The 27545-nt window shown below is 41.3% G+C and overlaps 2 protein-coding genes across 2 annotated transcripts in view; one reads left to right on the top strand and one right to left on the bottom strand.

Annotated features, from left to right (window-relative positions):
• LOC110590097 (zinc finger protein 567) overlaps positions 1 to 27545 on the bottom strand; it is a 156349-nt gene that overhangs the window by 67371 nt on the left and 61433 nt on the right. The window contains 3 exon segments of the mRNA XM_021700812.2: positions 17114 to 17486; positions 17489 to 17815; positions 17818 to 17861. Coding sequence (XP_021556487.2) covers positions 17114 to 17486; positions 17489 to 17815; positions 17818 to 17861 — 744 coding nt within the window.
• Positions 11951 to 13269, top strand: LOC110590141 (dnaJ homolog subfamily A member 1-like). Its single transcript, XM_044922204.1, has 2 exons — positions 11951 to 12260; positions 12825 to 13269. The coding sequence occupies exons 1-2, from the start codon at positions 11951 to 11953 to the stop codon at positions 13142 to 13144; spliced, it is 630 nt and encodes a 209-aa protein (XP_044778139.1). The 3' UTR covers positions 13145 to 13269.

Below are 27545 nucleotides of genomic sequence, written 5' to 3'. Positions count from 1 at the left end.
TGATATAAAAAAATAAAACAATGGATGGGCTCAACGGCAGTATGGAAAGTACAGAGGAAAGATTCATTAAATTTTTTTTAAGATTCATTGACTTTGAAGACAGACAATAAAAATTATTCAGTCTGACAGCAGAGAGAAACTAGACTGAAAACAAAACCTCAGATAAACAAACGAAACAGAGCCTTAGAGACCTGTGAGATTATAAGAAAAAATATAATATTCCTGTCACAGGAGTCCCATAGAAGGAGAAAAGGAAGTCAGGGCTAAATAAGTAGTTGAAGAAATAATGGCTGAAAAATGTCCCAAATATGGCAAAATACATACATCTATAACCTGCAGATTCAAGAAGCTGAGCAAAACCCAAACGGGGTAAGAAAAAAAAAAAAAACCCAAAGAAATCCAAGCCAAGACACATTATAATCCAATTTCTGAAAACTAAATATAAAGAAAAAAATCTTGAAAGCAGTGAGAGAAATGACACCTTACTTATAGAAGGAAAACAATTTGACAGCAGATATCTCATCAGAAGTCATGGAGAAAATGGCACATTTTTCAAATGATGAAAGAAAAAACTGTTCAACCCAGAGTTTCCCTCTCTAGGTTAGATTTTACCAGCAGCAGTGAGCCACAGACCCCAGTTGGGCATGAGGGTAATCAACCAATTCACTTGGAACCATTCTGTACCTATATAACCATTCTGTTTTTCACTTTCAGTACAGTGTTCAACAAATTATGAGATATTCAACATTTTGTTATAAAAAGAGGCTCGTGTTTGATGACTTTGCCCAACTGTAAGTGTTCTGAGCATCTTTAAGGTAGGCTAGGCTAGGCTAGGCTAGGGGCGCCTGGGTGCCTCGGTCGTTAAGCGTCTGCCTTCGGCTCAGGTCATGATCCTAGGGTCCTGGGATCGAGCCCCACATGGGGCTCCCTGCTCCATGGGAAGCCTGCTTCTCCCTCTCCCACTCCCCCTGCTTGTGTTTCTGCTCTTGCTATCTCTCTCTGTCAAATAAATAAAATCTTAAAAAAAAAAAAAAAGGTAGGCTAGGCTAAGTTGTGATGTTTGATAGGTTAATTGTATTAAATGCATTTTTGCCTTATGATGTTTTCAATTTATGATGAGATTATCTGGATGTAAACCCATCACAAGTCAAGGAGGATCTGTATCCATATCTAAGTTCTCCCAGTCCATGTAGAGTTGATATTTTACTACTTTAAGTAGAATGTAAGCCTCACGGGCGCCTGGGTGGCTCAGTTGGTTGAGCGACTGCCTTCGGCTCAGGTCATGATCCTGGAGTCCCTGGATCGAGTCCCGCATTGGGCTCCCTGCTCAGCGAGGAGCCTGCTTCTGCCTCTGACCCTCCTGCCTCTCATGCTCTCTGTCTCTCATTCTCTCTCTCTCAAATAAATAAATAAAATCTTTAAAAAAAAAAAAAAAAAAGAATGTAAGCCTCACAACCATAAAGTCCCGTTAAAATCTCTATGTTTAGTGTTATATCTATATACACTGACAACTCTTAAAGGGATGAATAATGTTTTTATATTTATCCAGGTATGTACCACTCTTGTTGGTCATCTTTTATTTCTTAAGTTCCAAGTTTCCCATTTATTTTTCTTCAGCCTGATGAACTTTAGCATTTCCTTCAAAGTAGGGATATTGGCAATGAATTCTCTTCCTTTTCCTTCCAAGAAGAAAATTCATCAAGGTATTCACCAAAGGTATTCTCCAAGAACACCTTTATTTCACCTTAATTCCTAAAGGATATTCTCACTAGAAAGAGAATTATTGATTGGCAGTTCTTTTTAAAAAAATATTTATCTTAGAGAGAGAATGAGAGCTTATGTATTGTCTATTTGGCTTTATTTCTTTGTATTTTTTTTTTTAAAGATTTTATTTATTTGAGAGAGAGAATGAGATAGAGAGAGCATGAGAGGGGGAGGGTCAGAGAGAGAAGCAGACTCCCCGCCAAGCAGGGAGCCCGATGTGGGACTCGATCCCGGGACTCCAGGATCATGACCTGAGCTGAAGGCAGTCGCTTAACCAACTGAGCCACCCAGGTGCCCCAATTTCTTTGTATTTTTAAAAGTGGTTCCTCTAGTTATTACAACATACATTCTTGTGTTGTCACCGTTTACTTAAAGTTAATATCTGACAACTTCAAGTACATGTATAAGCCTTAAAGCCTCCCCACTTCATTTTACAGTTGTCATATGTACTACATCTACATATAATGAAAACCCTACCAGACAATGTAATACTTTTTTTAAAAAAAGATTTTATTTGAGGGAGAGCACAGAGGGAAAGGGAGTGGGGGAAGCCGACTTCCCGCTGAGCAGGGAGCCCGATGCGGGGCTCGATCCCAGGACCCTGGGATCATGACCTAAGCCGAAGGCAGACGCTTAACCGACTGAGCCACCCAGGTGCCCCATGTAATACTTTTTGAAGTTATACATATTTTAAATAATTTCAGAAGGGAAAAATAGTCTCATATTTTCCCCAGTATTTACCATTTATGTTGCTTTTTCTTACTTTCTGAAGTTCCAAGTTTCCCCCTTCTTTCATTTCTCTTCCATTTTAAGAATTTCTTTAGCAATGCTTTTAGAGTAGGGTGCTGGCAATGAATTTTCTTAATATTCCATCATCTAAGAATGTCTTTATTTCACCTTATTTCCCAAGGTATTTCCACTGGTGTTATAGATTGGCACTTTTTTTTTTTTAAATCAGCTCTTTAAATATACTGCTTTCCTGTCTTCTGGTCTTTAAGGTTTCTGATGGGAAATCCACAACCATTTGAATCATTTTTCCCCTATTTGTAATGTGTTCTTTTTTTTTTTTGGCTGCTTTCAAAATATTTTGTTTAAACAATTTGATGTTGTGTCTGGGCATGATTTTGTGTTTATCCTGTTTGAGGTTTACTGAACTCCTTGAACTTGTAAATTTATGTTTTCCACCAAATTTCAGCCATTATTTTTTTACATATTTTTTTTTTTTCAATCTCTCCCTCCTCAATTTCTGGAACTCCAATGACACAAATTTTAGAGCATTTGCTCTTGTCCCACAGGTTGCTAAAGGATCTGTTTTGTTGTTGTTTTTCAGTCTTTTTCTCTCCGTTCTTTGGACTGCATACTTTTTTTTTTTTTTTTTTTTTAAGATTTTACTTATTTGTCAGAGAGAGAACACAAGCAGGGGGAGTGGCAGGTAGAGGGAGAAGCAGGCTCCCCACTGAGCAAGGAGCCCGATGCAGGACTCGATCTCAGGACCCTGAGATCATGACCTGAGCCGAGAGCAGATGCTTAACTGACTGAGCCACCCAGGCATCCCAGATTGGATACTTTTCACTGATCTTCAAGTTCAAGTTCACTGACTCTTCTGTTATCTCCATTCTGCTATTGAGTCCATCTAATTCTTTTTTTATTCCAGGTATTACATTTTTCAGTTTTAATATTTTCCTTTGGATCCTTTTATAGTGTTTGTCTTTTTTGAGAACTTCTGTGGTTCCATTCAGTTAAAGAGTCAAATGTAGCATAGTGTTAACTGTCTTAAAGTCTTAATCTGATAATTTGTCTAATAATTCTAACATTTGAGTCATCTTTTTTTTTTTAAAGATTTTATTTATTTGACAGAGACAGAGATAGTGAGAGCAGGAACACAAGCAGTGGGAGTGGGAGAGGGAGAGCAGGATCCCTGCCGAGCAGGGAGCCTGATGCGGGGCTCGATCCCAGGACCCTGGGATCATGACCTGAGCCGAAGGCAGAGGCTTAACAACTGAGCCACTCAGGCTCATTTGAGTCATCTTGACTTTGGCATCCATTGATTTTTCTTTTCCCTTGATAATTGACCATATTTTCCTGGTTCGTTTTTTTTTTTTTAAGATTTATTTATTTATTAGAGAGAGAAGGAGAGAGAGCACAAGCAGGGGAGCAGGAAGCAAAGGGAGAGGGAGAAGCAGGCTTCCCGTGGAGCAGGGAGCCCGATGCAGGGCTTGATCCCAGGACCCTGGGATCATGACCCGAGCCGAAGGCAGACGCTTAACTGATTGAGCCACCCAGGCGCCCCTTCCTGGTTCTTTTTGTATCAAGTAATTTTTGGATTATATCCTGGACATTTTTAATATTATTATTATTATTTTTAAAGATTTTATTTATTTATTTGAGACAGAGAGAGAGACAGCATGAGAGGGAGGAGGGTCAGAGGGAGAAGCAGACTCCCTGCGGAGCAGGGAGCCCGATGCGGGACTCGATCCCGGGACTCCAGGATCATGACCTGAGCCGAAGGCAGTCGCCCAACCAACTGAGCCACCCAGCCCCATTTTTAATATTAATATTATTACCTGGGACTCTGTACTCTGATAAAATCATCTGGATAATATATATATATTAATAATTTTAGCAGGCAGTATACCCAGTTAGGTTCACACTGAATGTTCTGTTTAACCTTCTGTGGGTCATGGATTCAATATCAGTTCAGTTTTCAAAGGCTTTACTATGCTGCTTTGGGCATGCCCACATATATGCCACTCTGACCTTAGTCTAGGACTTGTGTAGTGGTTTATATCACAGCTCACTTCTCAGAGCCTTTATTATGCGTCTTTGAGTCTGTTCTATTCCTGTACAGCTTGAGAGGGAGTCTGGGTCTCCTACCAGTTCATTCAGAGTCAGGGGATCCCCTTCTCTAGGTCTCTCATCCAGGATATTCCCCCCATCCTATGACTGCCAGCGGCCACTTTTGCCAGTCCTCAGGTTAGGAAGAGTGGGTTTCTGTCAAAGTTTTGGTTGTCCCCCTCCCCCAAGCTGTCATACAACTCACCTTGTGGTGACCCTGTGGACCTCTTTTCTTGGTTCTGCTGACAGCTACTGTAGTGGACCTGCAGCCTCAGGACCTGCAGTGATGATGTTGGTGCAAAGTCAGTAGAGAAAAAAAGGGGAAATTTCACCCCACTCCCATTCAGGAGCCTCTTTTTTTAGTCCTCTGCCTAGAGAGAAGGGATTTCGCTTACAGCTTTTGCTGTTTGCACTAATTATACAGTTCTGGGACATGCCCTCCTTCCAGGCAAAACCAGGAGATGGGGAAGAAAAATACCCCAGCTAACATACCTCTGCATTGTTCATTCTTCAAATTTTTATCCAGCCCCGGCCCCTTCCACTTGCAATTATTTACATTTCTGAGTCCTTGGTTGGTTGCTTTTTGTATCCTGTCCAGAGTGTTAAGTAGTTATTGGATACTCTGTAATGGCTTTATTTCATGTTGGGTAGTAGTGGAAGTCAGCCATCCCTGATGCTTTGATATTGTCTAATTACATGCCTTAGAATGGATCTTTTTCGTTCAGTGGTGCTTGGTTCTCCATGGGCTTTCCTCTTATTGACTCATGTCTGTCAATTTTAGGACATTTTCTTGTATTGATCAGTTTCAGTATTTTATTTCCTCTGTTCCCTTTTCTTAAATTCCTGTTATCCTGTTCAGTGGCTAGAAAACTTCTGAAATTCTAATTCTCTTATTTGACTTTTTGTTTTCTTTCTTTCTTTTTTTTTTTTTTTTTAAGATTTTATTTTTAAGTCATCTCTACACCCAACCTGGGGCTCAAACTCATAATCCCGAGATCGAGTCCCCTGCTCCACCTCTGAGCAAGCCAGCCGCCCCTATTTTATTTCTTCTGATTTTTTGACCCAGTTTGAAATGGAGCCTCCCGCATTGCCCCCTACAGATGTAATGTATCAGTATTTAAGCAGAGTCATAGGGTCTGTCGCTAAGGATCGCACACTGTCCTTTGAATCCCTTTGGCAGTTGCCTCCCTCCACTTCCCATGACCATGGCCTCGGTTTAGAGCTGCACGGGTTTTCCCCTTCCCTGGGACTACCACACGTCTTCGCAGCGCACTGATTCGCTTCTGGGGGCGTGAATTGTCCCAGCCGAGGAAAGAGGCTCAGTTCTGGGCGGAGGGGCCTGCTCTGCGCGGGGACAGCCACTGCAACGGAGGTGTCACGGAGGGGAGCGCAGGCCAGGCGGGCGAGGCTGGCTCCACTCACGATTCCATTTCACAGGGTCCACCGCGCCTCTAAGTGACATCTAGCCCTGGCCTCCATTTCCTGGAACCTTCTTCTCGAGGCTACCACCTGCCCCAGTTCGTGCTTTGGCTAAATCTCTGGTGCCCAGGGTGAGTTGAACTCAGGGTCTCCTCAGGCCCCGCAGTTCAGGGCAACTCCAGTCTCCGGGCAGAATCTACAGCCCATCTTGGCGCGGTCCGCGGCTTTCGGGGCTCAGGGCTACATTACCGAGAAGCCTCTGTGCCCAAGGCTACTCTCTGTCCCAGAGCCCTCGCTTAGGAGCCAGGCTGCGGCCTCGCGGGAGCTTCGTTTGTGCAGTTTGAAGCCGGCCGAACCCACCCTCGAGAGGCGGTCGGTGAGGGAGCGCGGAGCCGGCGGCGGGGACGTGCGCGCGCGCGCGCACGGGGGGTGGGGTGGGGTGAGGCACTGGCTGGCTGTGTGACTCTTGCATGATTGTGACTGCAGGATTATGCGTGTGACCGTTTGTGACGACGTGGACTGTGTGTGTCTCTTGTCTGTGTTATTGACTATGTATTGGAGGGGTTGCTTTATATTTGTATTGTTCAGCTAGTGGAAGTGTAGTGTGGTACGGCTGTGTGAATGTGATTGTGTGTGACTGCATGTCACCATTTGTGTTATTTATTTTGGTAAGGGTTTGGAGGTGAAGAGCAGTGGAGATGGTATGAGCATAATCTCCATACCTGGGGTTTGTTTTTGGTTTTTAAGATTTTTAAGATTGGGGCGCCTGGGTGGCTCAGTCGTTAAGCGTCTGCCTTCGGCTCAGGTCATGGTCCCAGGGTCCTGGGATCGAGCCCCGCATCGGGCGCCCTGCTCCGCGGGAAGCCTGCTTCTCCCTCTCCCACTCCCCCTGCTTGTATTTCCTCTCTCGCTGTGTCTCTCTCTGTCAAATAAATAAATAAAATCTTTAAAAAAAAAAAAAGATTTTTAAGATTTTATTTATTTATTTGAGAGAGAGAATGAGATAGAGAGAGCATGAGAGGGGGGAAGGTCAGAGGGAGAAGCAGACTCCCTGCTGAGCAGGGAGCCCGATGCGGGACTCGATCTCGGGATTCCAGGATCATGACCTGAGCCGAAGGCAGTTGCTTAACCAACTGAGCCACCCAGGTGCCCGGTTTTTAAGATTTTAAAGTAATCTCTCTACATCTAATGTGGGGTTCGAACTTACAACGCCAAAACCAAGAGTCGCATGCTCCACTGACTGAGCCAGCCAGTTGCCCCATTTTTTTTTTTAAATCTCCATAATTGTGTCTCCGGGATATGGGTTGGTTGGATTATGACAGCGTGATAGTGTTTCTGTGGCTGCTTTTGCGTCTCTCTGAAGGCGACTATGAGTGTGGTTACCCTGTGTCACAATATTAGAGTTTGGCTGTGAGGCGAGTGGGTGTGAGAGGTTTCTGTCTTCATTTCAGTGTTTCTGGGATCTCTATTGGCTGTGCAATGGTACTTTTGGGGATTTTGAAGATCGTGAGGAAGTTGTGAGCATTTGACCATAGGAATGTAACTGGCAGGGGATGGGTACAGATTCTTATTTCTGTGTTTCTGGGGTTGGTATTAGTGCCAATCCCCTGTTTTTCTCCCAGGCCTGTCCCCTCGCTTCACAACAGTGCCACTACACCCTCATGCGAGCAGGACCTGTACAGTTTTCTCTTGGCATCTCCAAGCCATATCCTATTAGGAGCTGACACAGATTGGGCATTATGGGAGTGATGTGCACCCGGAGGCTAACTGTGAGTGTTAGATTTCTGGAAGTTTCTGACTGTGTGGTCTCTGCTGCCCCTCTACCCTCTCACCTTATTGTGACAGGAGAGTTTCATAGAAATCACCCCCAAGGAAGAACATGAGCCTAGAGTAAAGTTTTGAGGTGAAGGGTCTCCATGCTCTATGCCAGGTCTTAAAATGAAACTTAGAGTTGGAGGTTTCCACCAGTTTAACTCTGGAATAGGAGGAGGAGATTCCCCTATACCCTCTGAATTGCCCTACCTTGGACCACCTTGTAGAGGAATTCGGTTCTTCTCTAATCCTGGGAGGGCCTGCTTGCCCAGATTCCCTCTGTGGGTCTGTGACAAGTGGGGAAGGATTGAGGCTGTGATTTTTTTTTTTTTATTCTTATGTTAATCCCCAGAGGCTGTGATTTTTCTGGGTCACTCTGGGTTACAAGCAGGGGCCCATATTTCATGATTCCTTCTCCTATTTCTGCCCATTTCCAAGAAAGGTGCCCAGAGGACAAGGAAAAAAATGGTGATCTATAAACTCTGAGGTTAGTGGCTGTTTTCTTTCCTGAAAGTGACTTCTTATTTTTTCAGAGCATGAGAGTGTTTGTTTTCCTTCTCGTGAGAATTCTTAATCAAGATCATTCAGTAATCTTTTCCCTAGGTGTTCCTGTCACAGTGAAAGATGGGAGCTATAATACTGAGCCTGTGCTGTGCAATATGGTAGCTACTGGCCACAAGTGGCCATTGAGCACTTGAAATGTAACTGATCAGAATTGAGATGGGCTGTAAGTATAAAATACATTCAGATTTCAAAGACCTAGCAGGAAACAAAGAATGTAAAATATCCTATGAATAATTCTTTTATATTGATTGCATGATGAAATAATATTTGAAAATATTGGATTAAATAATGTATATTATTAAAATTCATTTTATCTTCTATTACTTTAAAAAATATGGCTATAAGAAAATTTAACATGTATGGCTTGTATTATGTTTTTATTGGACAGTGTTTAGGTGGACCCCAAAAGTCCAGTTCCATCTTAGGAGGAGAGGAATGTTTATTTTCATAATATCCACCAAAGGGAGTCTAACCTCAAAAGATTTAGAATGATTTATTTAGAATCAAAAACTATGTAATATCTGGGAATGACCTTTAACTTTCAGTGATTTTACTTCTGGATATTTTTTTATGGATATACTTAGAGATAAGGAGAATTATGTAGTATAAAGACCTGGCCCAGAGTTCATATACAATAATAGATAATTTATGAGTAAATCATTCTGTATCCACATGATGGAATAGCATGGGGCTCCTACTCATGACCCTGAGATCAAGAGTTGCACTCCTCCAACTGAGCCAGCCAGGTGCCCCTCAATATCCTTTTAAGTAGGAAATAGTATTTAGGAGCCAAAATCTAAGCATCTTTACTTATTTCTATATTTAACTGTATATATTAGAAACCACGAGTTCACACTGATTCCTCTAATTTCATTCTAACACCACAGTATTTATTCTAGTTTTTCCCTTCTCAATATTTGTAACTCCCTTCTCCAACAGTGAGAAACCATGAATCCATACTGATATAAAAAATAAATATATTGAAAATTTGATGAATGGAATATTTACTTAAATCCTCTTAAGCTTTCTTCCTTAGCTAAGTCTGACAGACACCACCTTAATTTAATGATCTAAGTGAATATCATCAATAATGGGACAAGTTGTGTATAACGTGATACAGTACACTGAGAACATAGTATTACTTCTGTGACCTTCCCACCAAAGATGTATAATCTGAATCTAATCATGAGGAAGTATCAGGCAATACTAAATTTAGGGTTATTCCACAAAGTAACTGGCCCATAATCTTCAAAATTGTCAAATTCATGGAAGTCAAAGAGTATTGAAGAAGTGATTCAGACGGAATGAACTAAGGAGACATGACATGATATTGAACTCATTTTGCCATGAAGGACATCATTGGGACAATTGGCAAAATTCACATGGTATGTTTGAGGATAGGTAATAGTGTATCAATATTAATTTCCTGATTTTGATGGTGATGGTTGTATTGTGTCATATGTGAGAATGTCCTTGGTTTGTGAGAAACACACTCTGAAGTATTCAGGTATGGGGCATGTCTTTCCACTGTATTTCCAACTATTCTGTAAGCTTGAGTTTGTTTTTTAAAAATTACAGTAAAATGAAGGCCCAGCCTTCATCTTTCCAGTTCTGAAGTTCTCTTGTTCCCAGATCCAGCCATGTTTTAGTTCCTGGTTCTAATTCTGTTTTCCAAGAAGGAAATATTTATTATTATAAGATGTTATGGAAAAATCCTTTTTCTTGTTTATTTATTTTTTTTTTAAGATTTTATTTATTTATTTGAGAGAGAGAGAATGAGAGAGAGAGAGCATGAGAGGGGGAAGGTCAGAGAGAGAAGCAGACTCCCTGCCGAGCAGGGAGCCCGATGCGGGACTCGATCCCGGGACTCCAGGATCATGACCTGAGCTGAAGGCAGTCGCTTAACCAACTGAGCCACCCAGGCGCCCCTCCTTTTTCTTGTTTAGTTCTTCATGGGAGATGAGGAATTCATGTGTTGTTTTTTTTTTTATAATTTGTTTATTACCAAGCCTATAGTTTGCTTTGTATTTCATAAACATTGTTTTTTGTTTTTGTTTTTGTTTTTTTTTAGAGAGAGAGCAGGTGCACAAGTGGGAGTGGAGTGGGGTGGGGAGAGGGTGAGGGGGAGAGGGAGAGAGAGAATCTTAAGCAGACTCCACGTGGAGCCTGACGTGGGACCTAGTCTCATGACCCTGAGATCATGACTTGAACCAAAATCAAGAGCCATGCACTTAACTGATGGAGCCACCTAGGTGCCCCTGTTTTTTGTTTTTTTAATCTCTACATAGATTTTGTTCACTTCCAGGTATATAAGGATAATGGAAAAGTCCTACCATGCTTAAGCAACATGCATGTACTCTAATTATCTTACTGTGCTATATTATAACACAAACTTCTAGCTCCAGCCTTTCACCCTTTCTCCTCAGTGTCCTTTTACAGTTCTGATTCTTCCATTTTAAAATATTTCCTTCAATTTCACTAGTACTACACGGATTTGTTTTTCCAGAGATTGGTGATGTTCAGGGATATATATGGCTGTAGACTTTTCTTAGGAAGAGTGGGAATGCCTGGACTCTGCTCAGAAGGATTTGTATAGAGATGTGATGTTACAGAACTATAGCAGCCCAATTTCAGTGGGTAAGCATATCCATCTCCAAATATTTCTGGAATTTCTTATTTGTGCTTTTATGGGTCGTCTTTCATGTGCCTAGAAGAATTTCTCTTCCCTTTTCTTTCTTTCTTTCTTTTTTTTTTTTCCTTCTCTTTTCTTAAGGGAGTAGTTTGTGCTTTGTAAGTTTGGGAATGAGCGGCTCCTTTGGGCAATTTCATCCTATCTCCAGAAAACCTTTCCTCCCTGCCCCCCACCTTTTAAAATCCTATCTGGGATTGCCTCTCTTCCTTCATTTCTAAGCAACTGGATTTGAATTCTGGAATCTCTACAACTTGGTCAAGTCCCATTTCTTTTCTCTTCTTTTCTTCTCTGTGTGTGTGTGTTTGTGTGTGTGAAGAGAATATTCCATTTCTAAGCCAGATGTGATCTCCTTATGCGAACACGGGAAAGAGCCCTGGATGATTGGATGTGACAGAAGGACTGTGCCCAGGCAGGGGTTGATCAGGTGGGGGAAAGCCCCAGAAACAACCTTGAGATCTTTAGTGGGAAGCTCTCCTCAAAGGCCATGGCCTATGGAGAAAGGCCTGGGACATTGGGAGGCGATAAAATCTTTCAGCATGTCCTCTCTGTGTCCCGATGACTATTCTCTGTGCTACCCTTACCTGTTTCTCTCTCATTTCAAAAAGGGAGGTGCCCTTGTTCTTCCCCAATGGACATCTTTTCCCAGTCCTTAAGGTCTTGTTCTTTTTTATTTGCTCTTTTGCATTTATTTATACTTACGTGTTTTCATCCCTCTCAAATACCTACTTTTTAAAAACACTTCTGGGGAACTTTCCAGAACGCTCGGTGAGACGCGGAGGAGCGGCAGCTGCCCGAGCTGCGCCCAGCAACGCGCTCCTTCCTGCTCCCCGACACCGGCCTCTGCCCTCTCACCGGCTGTAGAAAATGGTAAAAGAAACCACTTACTATGATGTTTTGGGGGTCAAACCCAATGCCACCCAAGAGGAATTGAAAAAGGCCTACAGGAAACTGGCCTTGAAGTATCACCTTGATAAGAATCCAAATGAAGGAGACAAGTTTAAACAGATTTCTCAAGCTTACGAAGTACTCTCTGATGCAAAGAAAAGGGAATTATATGACAAAGGAGGAGAACAGGCAATTAAAGAAGGTGGAGCTGGTGGTGGTTTTGGCTCCCCCATGGACATCTTTGATATGTTTTTTGGAGGAGGAGGAAGGATGCAGAGAGAAAGGAGAGGTAAAAATGTTGTGCATCAGCTCTCAGTAACCTTAGAAGATTTATATAATGGTGCAACACGAAAACTAGCTCTGCAAAAGAATGTGATTTGCGATAAATGTGAAGGCTGAGGTGGTAAGAAAGGAGCAGTCGAATGTTGTCCCAATTGCCGAGGTACTGGAATGCAAATAAGAATTCATCAGATAGGACCTGGAATGGTTCAGCAAATTCAGTCTGTGTGCATGGAGTGCCAGGGCCATGGGGAACGGATCAGTCCCAAAGATAGATGTAAAAGCTGCAATGGGAGGAAGATAGTTCGAGAGAAGAAGATTCTAGAAGTTCATATTGACAAAGGCATGAAGGATGGCCAGAAGATAACATTCCATGGTGAAGGAGGCCAAGAACCAGGACTGGAACCAGGAGATATTATCATTGTTTTAGATCAGAAGGACCACGCTGTTTTTACTCGGCGAGGAGAAGACCTTTTCATGTGTATGGACATACAGCTGGTTGAAGCACTGTGCGGCTTTCAAAAGCCAATATCTACTCTTGACAACCGAACCATCATCATCACCTCTCACCCAGGTCAAATTGTCAAGCATGGAGATATCAAGTGTGTGCTAAATGAAGGCATGCCAATTTATTGTAGACCATATGAGAAGGGTCGCCTAATCATTGAATTTAAGGTAAACTTTGCTGAGAATGGCTTTCTCTCTCCTGATAAACTCTCTTTGCTGGAAAAACTCCTACCTGAGAGGAAGGAAGTAGAAGAGACTGATGAAATGGACCAGGTAGAACTGGTGGACTTTGATCCAAATCAGGAAAGATGGCGCCATTACAATGGGGAAGCCTATGAGGATGATGAACATCATTCCAGGGGTGGTGTTCAGTGTCAGACCTCTTAATGGGGCCAGTGAATAACACTGCTGGCATTTTATATGCAGTAGTGAATGAGTGAAGGACTGTAATCATAGCTCACTACTTGCTATTGTTTTTGTTTTAATATTCAACTATAGTAGTGTTTTAAAAGTTAAATGAAGGGGCGCCTGGGTGGCTCAGTTGGTTGAGCGACTGCCTTCAGCTCAGGTCATGATCCCACGGTCCTGGGATCGAGTCCCGCATCGGGCTCCCTGCTCTGTGGGGAGCCTGCTTCTCCCTCTCCCACTCCCCCTGCTTGTGTTCCCTCTCTTGCTGTGTCTCTCTCTGTCAAATAAATAAATAAAATCTTTAAAAAAAAAAAGTTAAATGAAGAATAAACTCAAATATAAAAGCTCAAAAAAACCACAAAAAACCAAAAAAAAAACCACTTCTGGGGCGCCTGGGTGCCTCAGTTGGTTAAACGACTGCCTTTGACTCAGGTCATGATCCCGGAGTCCTGGGATCGAGTCCCACGTCGGGCTTCCGGCTCAGTGGAGAGCCTGCTTCTCCCTCTGACCCTCTCCCCTCTCATGCTGTTTCTCTCTCTCTCTCTCTCAAATAAATAAATAAATAAATAAAATCCTTAAAAGAAATAAAAACACTTCTGATCATTTTTCTTACTGTCCAGTGGCTTATTCTTTTTTTTCCATGAGTTAATTTTGATTCAGCAATCCATGTATTCATTTATTCACTCATTTTTTTAAGTATCCATTTATTGATTTTTCTAATTCATGAAAGTCTCGTCTAGGGTCTTGCGTGAGAAGAAATAAAGCATAGTGAGTAAGAACCAGGCTGCTGGGGTTTGATTTCTAGCTCTATCATTTGCTAGCTTACCTTGGACAACTTGCCTCAGTTTCCTTATCTGGAAAATTGTGAATTATGATAATACTTGCATCATAAGGATCCAATGAATTAATATATAGAGAGTATTGTTAAAATTTTTTATTTGTATTTTATTTATTTAGAGAGAATGAGCACGTGAGTGGGGGGAGGGGCAAAAAGAGAGGGGAGACAGCATTTCAAGCAGACTCCATGCTGAGTGTAGCAACACAGGGCTTGATCTCATGTCCCTGAGATCATGATCTAAGCCAAAATCAAGTGTCAGACACTTAACCAACTGAGCCACCCAGGTGCCCCTCTGATTTCATTTTTAATAAATTAGTTGAGTAATTTTACATAGTAAGCAATTAGAAGTTTTCAGAAATACATTCTATTAGAAAAACATTTTTCTCCCCTACCAAAAAACAAAACTGCATATAACTGAATCTAACAATTTTGAGTAACTACCAAAACTTCACCACTATAAGAAGCATTGGTATTAGCAGCTAAGAGCTATAACTCAATTTTTTAAAAAATTGACACTTCAGAGGCACCTGGGTGGCTCAGTTGGTTGAGTGTCTGCCTTTGGCTCAGGTCATGATCCCAGGATCCTGGCCCCGCATCAGGGTCTCTGCTCAGCGGGGAGCCTGCTTCTCCCTCTCCCTCTGCCTGCCACTCTGCCTGCTTGTGCTCGCTCTCTCTGTCAAGTGGATAAATAAAATCTTTAAAAAAAAATTGACACTTCAAAAATCATATCACTGATGTCAAAGACAAAGTTCTTCCAGGATTCAGAAGAAAGGGACAAAAGAAAACCCATGGATACAAATTTTAAAACATAGGCATGAGAAATACAAATATAATCAGAGTTGGGTAAATCTTAGAATTTTTTAGAGAACAAAACACAACAAAGAAATGGTTTGGCGTAAAAACTGTGAATCAAAACATGGTACCTTAATCAGTTTCTGAGCATTTAATGGTCATTAAATACAAATGATAATATAATTTAAAATCTTTGGGGTCACTAAACAAATACACGGTATGAATCTTCTTCCACCCCAACTAACATCACCACATCTACCACCCTGTTAGACCAGTTTTGGAAAATCAGAATTCTTTCAACCACAGCTTGTGTGAATGCTAGTCCATCCATCTGTCCCTCTGCTCCCCTTTGACGTATGACTAATTAGAAAATGAATGTGTGGAATGGTCTTTGAGGGGCAGCTGCAGACTCTCTGGATTTCTTGAACAGAGCCCCTCTGCCACTCTTACTGCACTCTCCAGTGCTTGGCTGAACTCCTGTGGCCACACCAGGGCATGGCAGTACGTGGTGGTAAACTCCTTCTCACACAATTAAGTGTGAGGAGTGAGGAAGGAAGAGGTGCCTGACTAAAGAAGTTCCTGGGAAAGTGTTGTGTGGTGGAGGTGGCCTGAGAGGTCTGCTTTCTTTCTATGACAGAGCAGGAAGCTGCATATGTATCAAGGCCAACACACAGCTGAAAGACAGGATTACTTAATAACGACTGGTATTTACTTATTTACTTAAAAAAAGATTTATTTATTTGAGAGAGAGAGAGCACGAGCAGGGGAAGGGTAGGAGAGACAAGCAGACTCCCTACTGGGCGTGGAGCCAATGCAGTGGGGCTCAATCCCAGGACCCTGGGATCATGAACCGAGCCGAAGGCAGATGCTTAACTGACTGAGCCACCCAGGCGCCCCCCCAAAGTTCTTTCATAGCTTATGGTTTGTGATGTTCAATAGACCTAACAGCTTACAAAAACTTCTCAAAAAATACACCTTTAGTAATCTGATTGGAAATGGAGACCACTGTTAACGTTATTTCTATTGGTAATATAAATCCACCTTTTCAACTATGAAGAACTTCACAAACACAAAAAATAGCAAGACAAATATGTGTATTACCACCATGTAGAAGTAAAATATTTTATGTTTCTTTGTAGTCTTTAAATAACATACATATTTAGATGTGAAGCCAAAATCTCTGTAACCATCACCCCATCCCATTCTTCTTCCTTGTCCCCAAAGGCAATCACCATCACGAATTTAGCATACAATCATCCAATCCTTTTTTATACCTTTCCATACATATCTATACCCATAACCAATATACAATCTAATGTTGTTTTATTCCAGTTAGAGATATTATTATATTATGTGCATCATCTGCCCTTTGATTTGTTTTTCACTCAAGATCATGGTTTTTAGATCATCCTTATTAATCCATATAGATATGGTTTGTTGCAGTAAATTGCTGTACATTATTCTATCATATAAATATAACACATTTTATTCAACCTTTTACCTAATGACAGGCATTTCCAATTCCTTCCACCCCCAATATTTGGCTGCTAGAAATCATGCTAATAGTTTTTGCTGCCAGAAATCACACTGCATTATGGTACACATCTCTCTGTATTGTATTGGAGTTTTTCTAAGGCATAATACTAAAAAAAGAAATTTTGGGGTGTTTGGAGGTATACTTTAGGAAAATCTATTCAGGTTTACTAAGTCATTTTCCTAAAGTTTCAGATTTTTTTTTTCATGGTGGATTTTTCTTTTTTCAATGTACGATAAGAGGTAGGAATCTTTTTTTCTACAGAGAAAGGCAATAATCACCCAAAACATTGTTTAATTAGGTCATAATTTCTTTACAGAATTGAACTGTATGTAGGCTTCATATTCCATTCTATTAACCTAATATCTATTAATGCATATCACAAAGTTTTAATAATCATAACTATATAAAAATTATATCATCTGAAAATATGTATTCCTTTTCAATCCTTATACTTCTTCATTTTATTGCATTGGCTCTGGTCTCTAGGATTATACTGACTTGTGATATCAGGCATCCATGTCTTGTCTCTGACTTTAATGGGAATGTTTCCAAAGGTTCAGCATTAACTATGATGTTTACTGAAAATTTTGTTGGACTCAGGATTTTCATTATATTAATGTTTCTGCTCATAAGAATGTTCTGATATCTCATATTTTGAGCTCCTGCTAAAGGCTTTCCTACATTCATAATGTTTTACCCCATGATGAATTCTCTGATGTGTAGGAGGTGTAAGTTCCTACTGAAGGCTTTGCTATCAAGGCATTAATATTATCTTTAATGAGTATGAATTTTCTGATGCCTAACGTGGTGTGACTTCTGGCTGAATGCTTTCCCACAATCTCTACACTGATAAGGCTTCTCACCTGTATGTGTTCTCACATGTAAAGCAAGAGCTGAGAATTAACAGAAAGCTTTCCCGCACTGATTACATCCATAGGGTTTCTCATCTGTATGACTTCTCGTATGTACAGTAAGAGATGAGCTTTGTGAGAAGGCTTTCCCACATACCTCATAATCATAAGACTTAACACCTGTGTGAATTCTCACCTGTACAAAAAGTGATATAATTTGAGAGAAGGATTTTCCACATTTATTACACTCAAAGGGTTTCTCTCCTGTATGAATGTTGTGATGTTTAATGAGATATTGCTTCTGGCTACAGCTGTTCCACATTCATTACATTTAAAAGGTTTTTCTCCAATATGAATTTTCTCATGCTTTGTGAGAATTGATTTCCTGCTGAAGGTTTTCCCACATTCTTTACATGTATAGGATTTTTCTCCAGTATGCATTTTCTGGTGTTCAATGAGGCTTGACTTCTGAATAAAAGCATTCTCACAGTAATTACATCCAAATGGTTTCTCACTAATATGAATTTTCTGATGGGTAATGAGATTTTCTATCTGATCGAAGGATTTTCCACATTCCTTACATTTGTAGGATTTCTCTCCAGAGTGAGCAGTGTGATGCTTGGTGAGGTATTGCTTCTGAGGTCTTTTCCACATTCATTACATTCAAAGGGTTTCTCTTCCATATGGATTTTCTCATGGTCAGTGATATTTGGTTTGTGGCTTATTTCTTACATGAATAAGATTTCTTTCCAAAAGGAATTTGCTGGTGACTTATGAGGTTTGACATCTGAATGGAAGCTTTTTCACATTCATAAGGTTTAAATTTTCTCATGTTCTATGAAGTTGTGCTTCTGGCAAAACAGTTCTCCAAACTTGTTACAGTCATTGAGTTTTTCCACAGTTTGAATTTTCTCATATTCCTTCAGTTTGAGTAACTGGCTAAAGGTTTTCCAATAGCCTTACATGTACAGGTTTCCTTTGCTGCGTTATTTCTCTAGTGACTAATAAGATGAGTGTGAATATAAGCCCTCACATGGAGAAAGTTCATAGGGCTTCTCTCCACAGTGTATTCTCAGGTGTTTAATGAGCTTTATTTATGAATCCCTGTTAATACAGATTTCAATTAGCAGGGGTTACTGCAAAATAGGATGAGTTATAATATACTTACAATATTCATAGCATTTCTTTATTACATGGATTCCTTCATAATATGTTGAGTCTAAATTAAGCTTTCAACTCTCAAATAAATAGATAAAAAATTTTAAGAAAAAAAAAGGAAAAGCAGATGGCAGGGAAAGGCACCAAACTGAAATCAGGGGGATTTTTTTTTTTTTAAGAGAGAGTACATGGAAGTGGGGGGAGGGGCAGAGGAAGAGAGGCAGAGGAAGAGAATCATAAGTCTTATGATTATTTATATGAGAGAGAGAGGTAGAGAGAGCACAGCAGGGGTTAGGGGTAGAGGGAGAGGGAGAAGTAGACTCTCCACTGAGCAGGAAGCCTGATGCAGGACTTCATCCCAGGACCCTGGGATCATAACCTGAGCCAAAGGCAGATGCTTAACCCACTGAGCCACTCAGGTGGGGCTCTAGCTCATGACCCTGAGATCATGACCTGAACCGAAATCAAGAGTTGGACGCTTAACTGACTGAGCCATTTTCAGGCACCTCAAATCAGGGGGATTAAATAAATGGTGGGTCCTCATTACTGTTGGACCTCCAAAATTCTGGTATTCAAGAGATGAGAAGGGGCGCCTGGGTGGCTCAGTCCTTAAGCGTCTGCCTTCAGCTCGGGTCATGGTCCCGGGGTCCGGGGATCGGGCCCCGCGTCAGGCTCCCTGCTCGGTGGGGAGCCTGCTTGTCCCTCTCCCACTCCCCCTGCTTGTGTTCCCTCTCTCATTGTGTCTCTCTCTGTCAAATAAATAAATAAAATCTTTAGAAAAAAAAGAGATGAGAAGACTCTTCTCTGGAGAAATGGAACAGCTCAGGAGAAAACCTGTAATACTAACATTTTGAGACTGACAAAAAAAATGTCTGAATTCTTTTTTTTTTTAAGATTTTGTCCAGGCTCCCTGCTGAGGGACCTGTCCCTGTCTGGAAGCAGGCTTCCCGCTGAGCAGGGAGCCTGACGCGGGGCTCGATCCCAGGACCCCGGGATCATGACCCGAGTTGAAGGCAGACGCTTAACAACTGAGCCACCCAGGCGCCCCAGAAATGTCTGAATTCTTTTTTTTTTTTTTTTTAAAGATTTTATTTATTTGACAGAGCACAAGCAGAGGGAGAGAGAGGGAGAAGCAGGTTCCCTGCTGAGCAAGGAGCCCGATGTGGGACTCGATCCCAGGACCCTGGGATCATGACCTGGGCCGAAGGCAGCCGCTTAACCGACTGAGCCACCCAGGTGTCCCGAAATGTCTGAATTCTTGACCAATAGTTCTATAAAGAAGCTCGCAAGTTGACAAGTCCTCATTATATATAGATATTACAGTCATCTTTTTAGTGCATTAAGAAAAGATGAAAGGACAGCTATTAATCTGTACATTAGGGAAAACCTAGTAATGTTAATGTAAACCTAGTAATACGAAAGACAAATGAAAACAATGAAAAAAAATTTCCAAGGAAATGGATACATGTAAGGAACAGAAAAAGACAAAAAAACAGAAACAACCCACCAACCCCCCCCCCCCCACAATACCACAGAGAGATAAGATATTATTTTAAGGAAACAAATAACAGGTACTATAAAAACTGCTCTTTTTAAAAAGTTTATTCTTTTTTTTTTAAGATTTCATTTATTTATTTGACAGAGAGAGAGCACAAGCAGGGGGAGCAGCAGAGAGAGGGAGAAGCAGGCTCTCCACTGAGCAGGGAGCCCAACGTGGGACTCGATCCCAGGACCCTGGAATCACGACCTGAGCCAAAGGCAGACGCTTAACTGACTGAGCCACCCAGGTGCCCCTAAAAACTGCTCTTGAAATTAAAAAAAAGATAGCTATAGTAAAAATTTAATAGCAGATATGGGAAATAGTGTTGTGGAAATCACTCAGTTGTAGGAAAAAAAAGTTTAAAAAAGGTAGTAAAAGATGAGAAGGATAACAGATAAAATTAGGAATTTCAATACCCAGATAAAAGGAGTTCAAGAGAGAGAGGAGCAAACTGAATGGAAGAAACTTTAAGAGAACAAATATAAGCTTTCTAGAAATATAGGTCATGATTCTTCAAAATAAAGAGGTCCCTGTACAATTCACAAAAAGGACCCTGTGTCTCTCTGTCAAAAAAAAAAAAAAAAAGAGAGATTCTCTCTCCCTCTCCTTCCACACACTTGCAGGCTCTCTTTCTCAAAAAAAAAAAAAAAAAATCTTTAAAAAAATGTATAAATGATGAGGAAACATCAGGTAAACACAAATTGAAGAACTGCAAAAGAACCTGTATTCTGAAAAGGTTAAGATCGTGAACAGGTGGAATAAACAGAAAACAAAGAGGTGGTAGAGTTAAACCTAAATATTTTAGTAGTTTCATTAAATGTACATAAGAAAGTATGTTTCTAAACTTGAGGGTCTCAACTGATAAAATCAAGCATTTCATAACAATTATTTTGCAACCTTCTTTCTTGCTTTAAAAGCATGTTAAATTAGCATTTTAATCCATACTAAACATGTCTATTTTAACATAAAAACCCATTTTATGTTGTCTATCATGTCATAGGTTACTTTTTCCTCCTGTCAACCTTCAAAGAAAACTGATGCTCCAGAAAGATGCCTCCTTACCATTTTACGGAGGAGGCTTAGGGGTTAACTGGTGATAAACAGATACGATCCTGCTCTCCCAAATAGGTGACCCATATTCATATATACACAACACCCAGTCACACCCTGCGGTCGCAACACAGCATCTCCGGACTCACCTCTGCCCCGCCGCCTTCTTCACCTGAGGGCGTCCCTCGGGCGCGTCCCCACTTCCCCCTGCAAGACCGTGATTCTTTCCCGGTCGCCGCCTCCACTAGGTCCCGAAAGAGACGACTACGTCCCACCTTCACTCACCCTCAGCGCTGAGCGACCGAGGCTTGCACTCACCGACGAAGATGAAATGTCATCCCTTTGCATGCAGAAGGCGAACTAGAACCTCCAGAAATCTCCCGGGCGCCGCCGGTCCGATTCCGGCGGCCAGGACCAGGTGTCCGCTCGCATTCTGGCCTGAGTGGCTGCTTTTCTGGCCTGGACTACATTTCCCACAGACGCTGCGGCTCGAGGCTGCGTCCGCCGAGAACGCGGCGTCTCGTCTAGTGCCTACGGGTGAGGCGGCTGAAGGCCTGGCGGGTGCATCCCGCCGACCTGCTCCGCTTACCAGCCGCTCGGCGTCGGGCCTCGCGGTTGTTTGGCGCGGAGAAGCTGTAGATGAGCACGAGCCCAGCTCGCGCGCTGAGAGGAATCTGGAGGCCTGCTGCCCGCTTCCGGACTGCATTTTCCAGGGGACTCGCAGGCGCACGCTACATTCCTCAGGATTTCGGCCGCTTTGCGGGATGGCGGGACCGTTGGCTTCTCCGAGTTAGCCGCTGCGGGGCCTTTGGAGTCCGGTGCAACTTGGCCAGTTTGGGCCAGACCGGAACTAGGGAAGGACTAGGGTGAGGAGTTCAGGTAGGAGCATTTCGTGTCCGGAGCGGGCTGAAGAGAAGAGAGAGAGTGAGTGAGTGAGTGAGTGTGTGTGTGTGTGTGTGTGTGTGTGACAGAGACAGAGAGCTAGAATAAGAGAGAGAGAGGAGGGAGGGAGAGGGGATGGGAGGGGGAGAGAGACTAATTGTGATTGTTACCGCGTGTCGTCGTGGTGTGTGATTGTGACTGTATGTGGTGATGACTCTGGGTGATGGAGTAGGGTGCTTGGGACTGTGCGTGTTCCCAGAATGGGTATGTGATTGTGACTGCATGACTGCACCATCGTGCACAGGGATGTAGAGGGCCGGTGATTGTGCAGTTGGGACTGTGTCCCGCGGTGAGGGAGTGTGTGTGATTTTGGGAACGTGTGCGGCATCGTGTGTGTGTGTGTGTGTGTGTGTGAGTCTGTGACTGTGCAGGTGTGACTAGTGTGACCCCCTTGGGGGATGTGTGTGTGTGTGTGATTGTGATTGGCTGTGGGGCAATGGGTATGTGGGTGTGGGGAGGCTGTGTGATTCTGACTTTGTGTGTCCCCAAGGTGTGGGATTATATGTAAGCGAGTGACCTGGTACAGCACCATGTTTGCACATGGGGTGGAGGGTGTTACTCACCACTCTATCCAGGAGACATCTGTGAGTTCATGACAGATTCTGGCCCTTTCCTGTAACTACATTAGGCTTCCCTGACTTTCCTTTGTATGTGTGTGGGGACAGTGAGCGACCGGAGTCCCTAAAGTGTATGTTCCAACCTGGTCAACTGGAATTCCAAGAAAAGCCAGTGTCTCATCAATTTCTTTTCTCTTTCTGCAGTTTCTATTGCTAAGAGGAAGAGTAAAGAACGATTATTGAACATCTAGAGGCCAAGATCAAGGTGCTTTGGGGTTTTTTTCTTTCTTCCCTGAAATAGTTCTTGTTTCTCAGAGCATAATTTTTTCCCTCTCCTGACAGTTCCTGACTACCAAAAGCCCATTCAACAAACCTTGTCCATAGTACTTCCCATTTGGATTGAGTCCAAAGACTCAATTTTTTAATCTATCCCCTCCCTCTTAGTATTAATTGGGCAGTTTCTTCTGTGTGCCAGATCTCTGCTAAGATCTCTGCTGGTCTAGTGAGGCAAATACAAGAGCCTTTATCCTAACAGAATTGTTGGAAATAAGATTACCTTGTATGTAACGTCACACACCACAGTCCTGGTACCGAAAGCCATGCAATTTATGGGATGGTGTTGGTTAGTCTCAGTCCAAGTAAGTGATAAGATCTTTCACTTTGGCAGTATTTTTGAAGTATAAATGAGATTGGGGGCTTGATCAAAGAGTTCTATACCAATAAGACCAGGATTTACCCGGTAATCTGTGAGTAAACACTTGGACCAGTTTCCAGGTCTGTTTTGAATTAAGTGCTCAAATGGTCCTCATTGGGGTACTCAACCTGGAATCCACGTCCATCATTGACTTCTAAAGGGAAAGAGACTGTAATGATACTAAGGATTACAAAAAAGATGGATGGATTTAAAAACAACACCGTAGGACAATCTTTGAGATAATAATAGCCAAAACGAGTTTCATAAATAAGGAAATTTTAAGTAATTCCTGCTATACGGGCATTTTATGCAGTTAATTGAAACTGTGTTTGAGATAGAGCATATGCATTTTCAACATTGTGACTAATACCTATGCCCAGGTGAAAGGGCAGTTCAGATATTGGAAGCCTTTGCATGTAAAAGTTCAGCTGATCCACATCTAGGCCACAGTCTTCTCTCATTTGATTTGTGCAGTAGCCTATTAACTGGTCTCTACTTCCTCCATTGCCTGCCTAAAATTATTTCTTAACACAATAGCCAGGGTGATTCTTCCAAAATGTGGGTCAGATTATGTCACTTCTTGACTTAAAGCTTTCTGTGGTTTCCCATCTCAGAATAAAAACCAAAGTCTCTACAGTTGTTTATATAGCCCTGTGTGATCTGGCTCTCTGTTAACCTGACTCTATCTTCTGTAAATTTTTTTGTAACTTAATTCTGACCCCTCTGCGTATGAGTTTGATGATTCCCCTGCCTGGAATTTTCTTACTCCTGATATTGGCATCACTTACTCCTTCACTTTTCTTCAAGACTTAACTCAGACATCACCAAATTGGAAAAGCCATCCTTGACCACCCTGTATAGAATAGCATCTCAACCAGTGTACTTCCTATCACCCTTGTCCTATTTAATTTTTCTCCATAGCTCTTATTATCATTTTTTCACTGAGACATAATTGACATATAACATTAGTTTCAGGTGTACAACATAATTCAATATATATATATTTTGTGAAATGATCTCATAAATTTAGTTAACATCCATCACCACACAGCTTTTTTTTTAAAGATTTTATTTATTTGCCAGAGAGAGAGCACAAGCAGCGAAGTAGCAGGCAGAGGGAGAAGCAGGCTCCCCACTGATCAGGGAGCCTGATGCAGGTCTCGATCCCAGGACCCTGGGATCATGACCTGCGCCAAAGGCAGACACTTAACTGACTAAGCCACCCAGGCGTCCCCATCACCACACATAGTTAATAAATTTTTTTTTCTTGTGATGAGAACTTTTAAGATCTACTCTCTTAGCAACTTTCAAATAGTGTTTACAACAAAGTTATTAACTATAGTCAACATGCTATATATTACATCCCTAGGAGTTATTCATTTTATAACTGGAAGTTTATACCTTTTGACCACTGTCACCCATTTTGCCTTCCCAGCTTCCCACATCTGGAAACACCAATCTATTCTCTGTATCTCGAGTTCAGTTTTTTAATTTTTTGATTTTTTTAAGATTTCCACATACAAGTGAGATTATACAGTTTCTTTCTCTGACTTATTCCATTTAGCATAATGCCCTCAATGTCCATCTATGTTGTTGCAAATGGCAGGGTTTCCTGCATTTCTTTAAAAAAAATTAATTCTGGTATAATTAACATTCAGTGTTAATTAGTTTCACGTGTACAATATAGTGATTCATCAATTCTCTACATTATTCAGTGCTCTCAAGATAAGTGTGCTCTTAATCCCTTTCAACTATTTCACCCAACCCTTCACCCACCTCCCCTCTGGTAACCATCTGTTTGTTCTCTGTAGTTAAGAAGCTGTTTTTTGGTTTGTCCCTTTTGTTCATTTGTTTTGTTTCTTAAATTTCACATATGAGTGAAATCATATGGTATTTGTCTTTCTCTGACTGACTTATTTCACTTAGCTTTATACCCTCTAGATCTATCCATGTTGTTGCAAATGTCAAGATTTCATTCTTTTTTTTATGGCTGAGTAATATTCGATTGTGTGTGTGTGTGTGTATACACACACCACATCTTCCTTATCTATCATTGGACATTTCCATAATTTGGCTATTGTAAATAATGCTGCAGTAAACGTAGGGGTGCATATATCTTTTTAAATTAGTATTCTCTGGGTAAATACCCAGTAGTGGAATTACTGAGTCATATGATAATTCTATTTCTAATTTTTAAAAAAATATTTATTGGGGCACCTGGGTGGCTCAGTCATTAAGCATCTGCCTTTGGCTCAGGTCATGATCCCAGGGTCCTGGGATCGAGCCCCGCATTGGGCTCCCTGCTCGGCAGGAAGCCTGCTTCTCCCTCTCCCACTCCCCCTGCTTGTGTTCCCTCTCATGCTGTGTCTCTCTGCCAAATAAATAAATAAAATCTTTAAAAAATATATTTATTTATTTATGAGAGAGAGAACACGAGCAGGGGGAGGAGCAGAGGGAGAGAATCTCCAGCAGCAGACTCCCTGCTGAGGGTGGAGCACCACACAGGGCTCAACCCCATGACCCTGAGATCATGACCAGAGCCAAAATCAAGAGTTGGATGTCCACCCGACTGAACGACCCAGGAGCCTATTTCTAATTTTTTGAGGAACCTTCATACTGTTTTCCACAGTGACTGCACCAGTGTGCATTCCAACCAACAGTGCATAAGAGTTCCTTTGTCTCCACATCCTTACCAACACTTGCTGTTTCTTGTGTTTTTCAGTTTAGCCATTCTGACAGGTGTGAGGTGATATCTCATTGTGGTTTTGATTTGCATTTCTCTGATGACCAGTGATGTTGAGCATCTTCATGTGTCTGTTGGCCATCTGTTGGAGAAATATCTGTTCATGTCTTCTGCCCTTTTTAAAATTGGGTTATTTGTTTTTTGGGTGTGAATTGTATCAGTTCTTTATATATTTTGAATACTAACCCTTTATCAGATATGTCATTTGCAAATATCTTCTCCCATTTGGTGGGTTGTCTTTTAGTTTCATTGTTTCCTTTGCTGTGTAGAAGTTTTTACTTTGGCATAATAAATTATTATTTTTAAAGATTTTGTTTTTAAGCAATTTCCACACTCAGTGTGGAGCTCAAACTCACAACCCTGAGATCAAGAGCCACATGCTCCACCGACTGAGCCAGCCAGGTGCCCCAGTTACAATACATTATTCTTGCTTCTGTTTCCCTTGCCTTAGGAGGCCTATCTAGAAAAATGTTGCTATGGCCAATGTCAGAGAAATTACTACCTGTGTTCTCTTTTAGGATTTTTGTGGTTTCAGGTCTCATATTTAGGTCTTTAATCCATTTTGAATTTATTTTTGTGTGTGGTGTAAGAGAGTGGTCCAGTTTCATTCTGTTGCATGTAGCTGTGCAGTTTTCCCAATACCATTTGTTGAAGGAACTGTCTTTTTCCCATTGTATATTCTTGCCTCCTTTGTCAAAGATTAATTGACCATATAATCATGGGTTTTTTTCTGGGCTCTCTATTCTGTTCTATTGATCTATGTATGTTTCTGTTTTCATGCCAGTACCATACTGTTTTGATTACTACAGCTTTGTAGGATATCTTGAAATCTGAGATTGTAATTCCTGCAGTTTTGTTCTTTTTCAAGATTGCTTTGGCTATTTTTTTTTTTTTTTTTTTTTTGTGGTTCCATACACATGGATTTTAGGATTATTTGTTCTAGTTCTATGAAGAATGCTCTTGGTATTTTGATGGCAATTGCATTAAATCTGTAGATTGCTTTGGGTAGTATAGACATTTTAACAGTACTTGTTCTTCCAGTCCATGAGCATGGAATATCTTTTCATTTCTTTGTGTCATCTTCAGTTTCTTTCATCAGTGTTTTATAGTTTTTGGAGTATAAATCTTTTAAACTCCTTGGTTAAGTTTATTCCTAAGTATTTTCTTATTTTTGGTGCAATTATAAATGGGACCATTTTTTAAATTTCTCTCTGCTGCTTCATTATTAGTGTATGGAAATAAAATAGTATTTTCATTTTGTGTCCTGCCACTTTACTGAATTCATTTATCAGTTCAGGTAGTTTTTTGGTGGAGTCTTCCAGGTTTTCTATATATAGTATCACATCATTTTCAAATAGTGAAAGGTTTACTTCTTACCGATTTGGATGCCTTTTATTTCTTTTTTGTTGTCTGATTGCTGTGGCTAGGACTTCCAGTACTATGTTGAATAAAAATGTTGAGAGTGGACATCCTTGTCTTGTTCCTGATCTTAGGGGAAAAGCTTTCCAGTTTTTCACTGTTGAGTATGATGTTAGTTGTGGGTTACTTGTATATGGCCCTTATTATGTTGAGGTATGTTCCCTCTATACCTACTTTGTTGAGGGTTTTTATCATGAATGTCAAATACTTTTTATCTGTTGAAATGATCATAGGGTTTTTATCTTTTCTCTTGTTGATG

The sequence above is a fragment of the Neomonachus schauinslandi genome, chromosome 16, assembly GCF_002201575.2.
Source record: "Neomonachus schauinslandi chromosome 16, ASM220157v2, whole genome shotgun sequence".
Lineage (NCBI taxonomy): Eukaryota > Metazoa > Chordata > Mammalia > Carnivora > Phocidae > Neomonachus > Neomonachus schauinslandi.
The sequence above is the reverse complement of the archived record's forward strand: the minus strand, read 5'-3'. Positions and strand labels throughout refer to the sequence as shown.